The sequence below is a fragment of the Sphaeroforma arctica genome (assembly GCF_001186125.1).
Source record: "Sphaeroforma arctica JP610 unplaced genomic scaffold supercont1.118, whole genome shotgun sequence".
NCBI lineage: Eukaryota > Ichthyosporea > Ichthyophonida > Sphaeroforma > Sphaeroforma arctica.
Genome location: NW_014040440.1, coordinates 1 through 913, shown reverse-complemented (window position 1 = coordinate 913; position 913 = coordinate 1). Strand labels below are relative to the sequence as shown.

Below are 913 nucleotides of genomic sequence, written 5' to 3'. Positions count from 1 at the left end.
ATAGATATATATATAGACATATATATATATATATAAATATATACATATATATATAAATGAATGTTAGAGGGTGAGCGTGCGTGCGTGAATGTGTCCATTGAGGTATACAAGTGCTGCACGATGCTTACCACTGAAGTCGGTAGCTGCCACAGAGCCGCACCGTAGGTGAGTTCGGACTGATCCTCTCCAACAATAGACGAGTACGACGTAGCTATCACATCATGACGGGTTGGACATGATGACAGATGCCATATCTCTCCATCACCATGATCTAAGGCTCTGTTAGTGACATTCGCTTCCATTTCGTCGTACTCAAGTACGACAATCTGATATTGTCAATGAAATTGGTGAGTATGTGAGTTAGGACTTGAAACTTTGCGTATTCTGGATATCCACCGCATACATGAATGATACGTGAAGCTGAATAATAGATAATACAAATGTTTGTGATTTGTACCAATGTTCAGCGTCGAGATTCGTAAGTAGTTCCTGTGCGAAACTAAATTTGATTGACGAAGGACTGTGAGCCGAAAAGCTGTGCACCTGAGTGCTCCACTTAAATCTTGAACCGCTAGACACTACAGAGCTCACTAAGCGCACTTTTCATAAATTTCATATCAATCACAGTCAAGACAATTGAAGCACGATAGCATGTATATTTAAGCATATGTTGTAAACTAACTTAGACAACACGAGAAATCGTGATAGGAGGTATTCAGGACATCTATATTGAGAACATGTATATATTTGAATGTTTCACATCAAAATGTTACTCGTGATTGCACTTGATGTTGAACGACTACAACTCGATCTATACTTTGTATAATAGACAAGGATAGGTGTACACGCAAGTACATGTGCTGTACACACGTACATAATCAGATACAAACAAACAAACGAGCAAAAAAGGAAC

The 913-nt window shown here is 38.7% G+C and overlaps 1 protein-coding gene across 1 annotated transcript in view; it reads right to left on the bottom strand.

Annotated features, from left to right (window-relative positions):
* The window catches only part of SARC_02582 (hypothetical protein), a 5,217-nt gene extending 4,874 nt beyond the window's left edge, over nt 1–343 (bottom strand). The window contains exon 1 of the mRNA XM_014303631.1: nt 129–343. Within this exon, the coding sequence (XP_014159106.1) occupies nt 129–302 (174 nt within the window). The 5' untranslated portion in view covers nt 303–343. The remainder of the gene's footprint in view (nt 1–128) is intronic.
* Between the last annotated feature and the right edge of the window lie 570 nt (nt 344–913).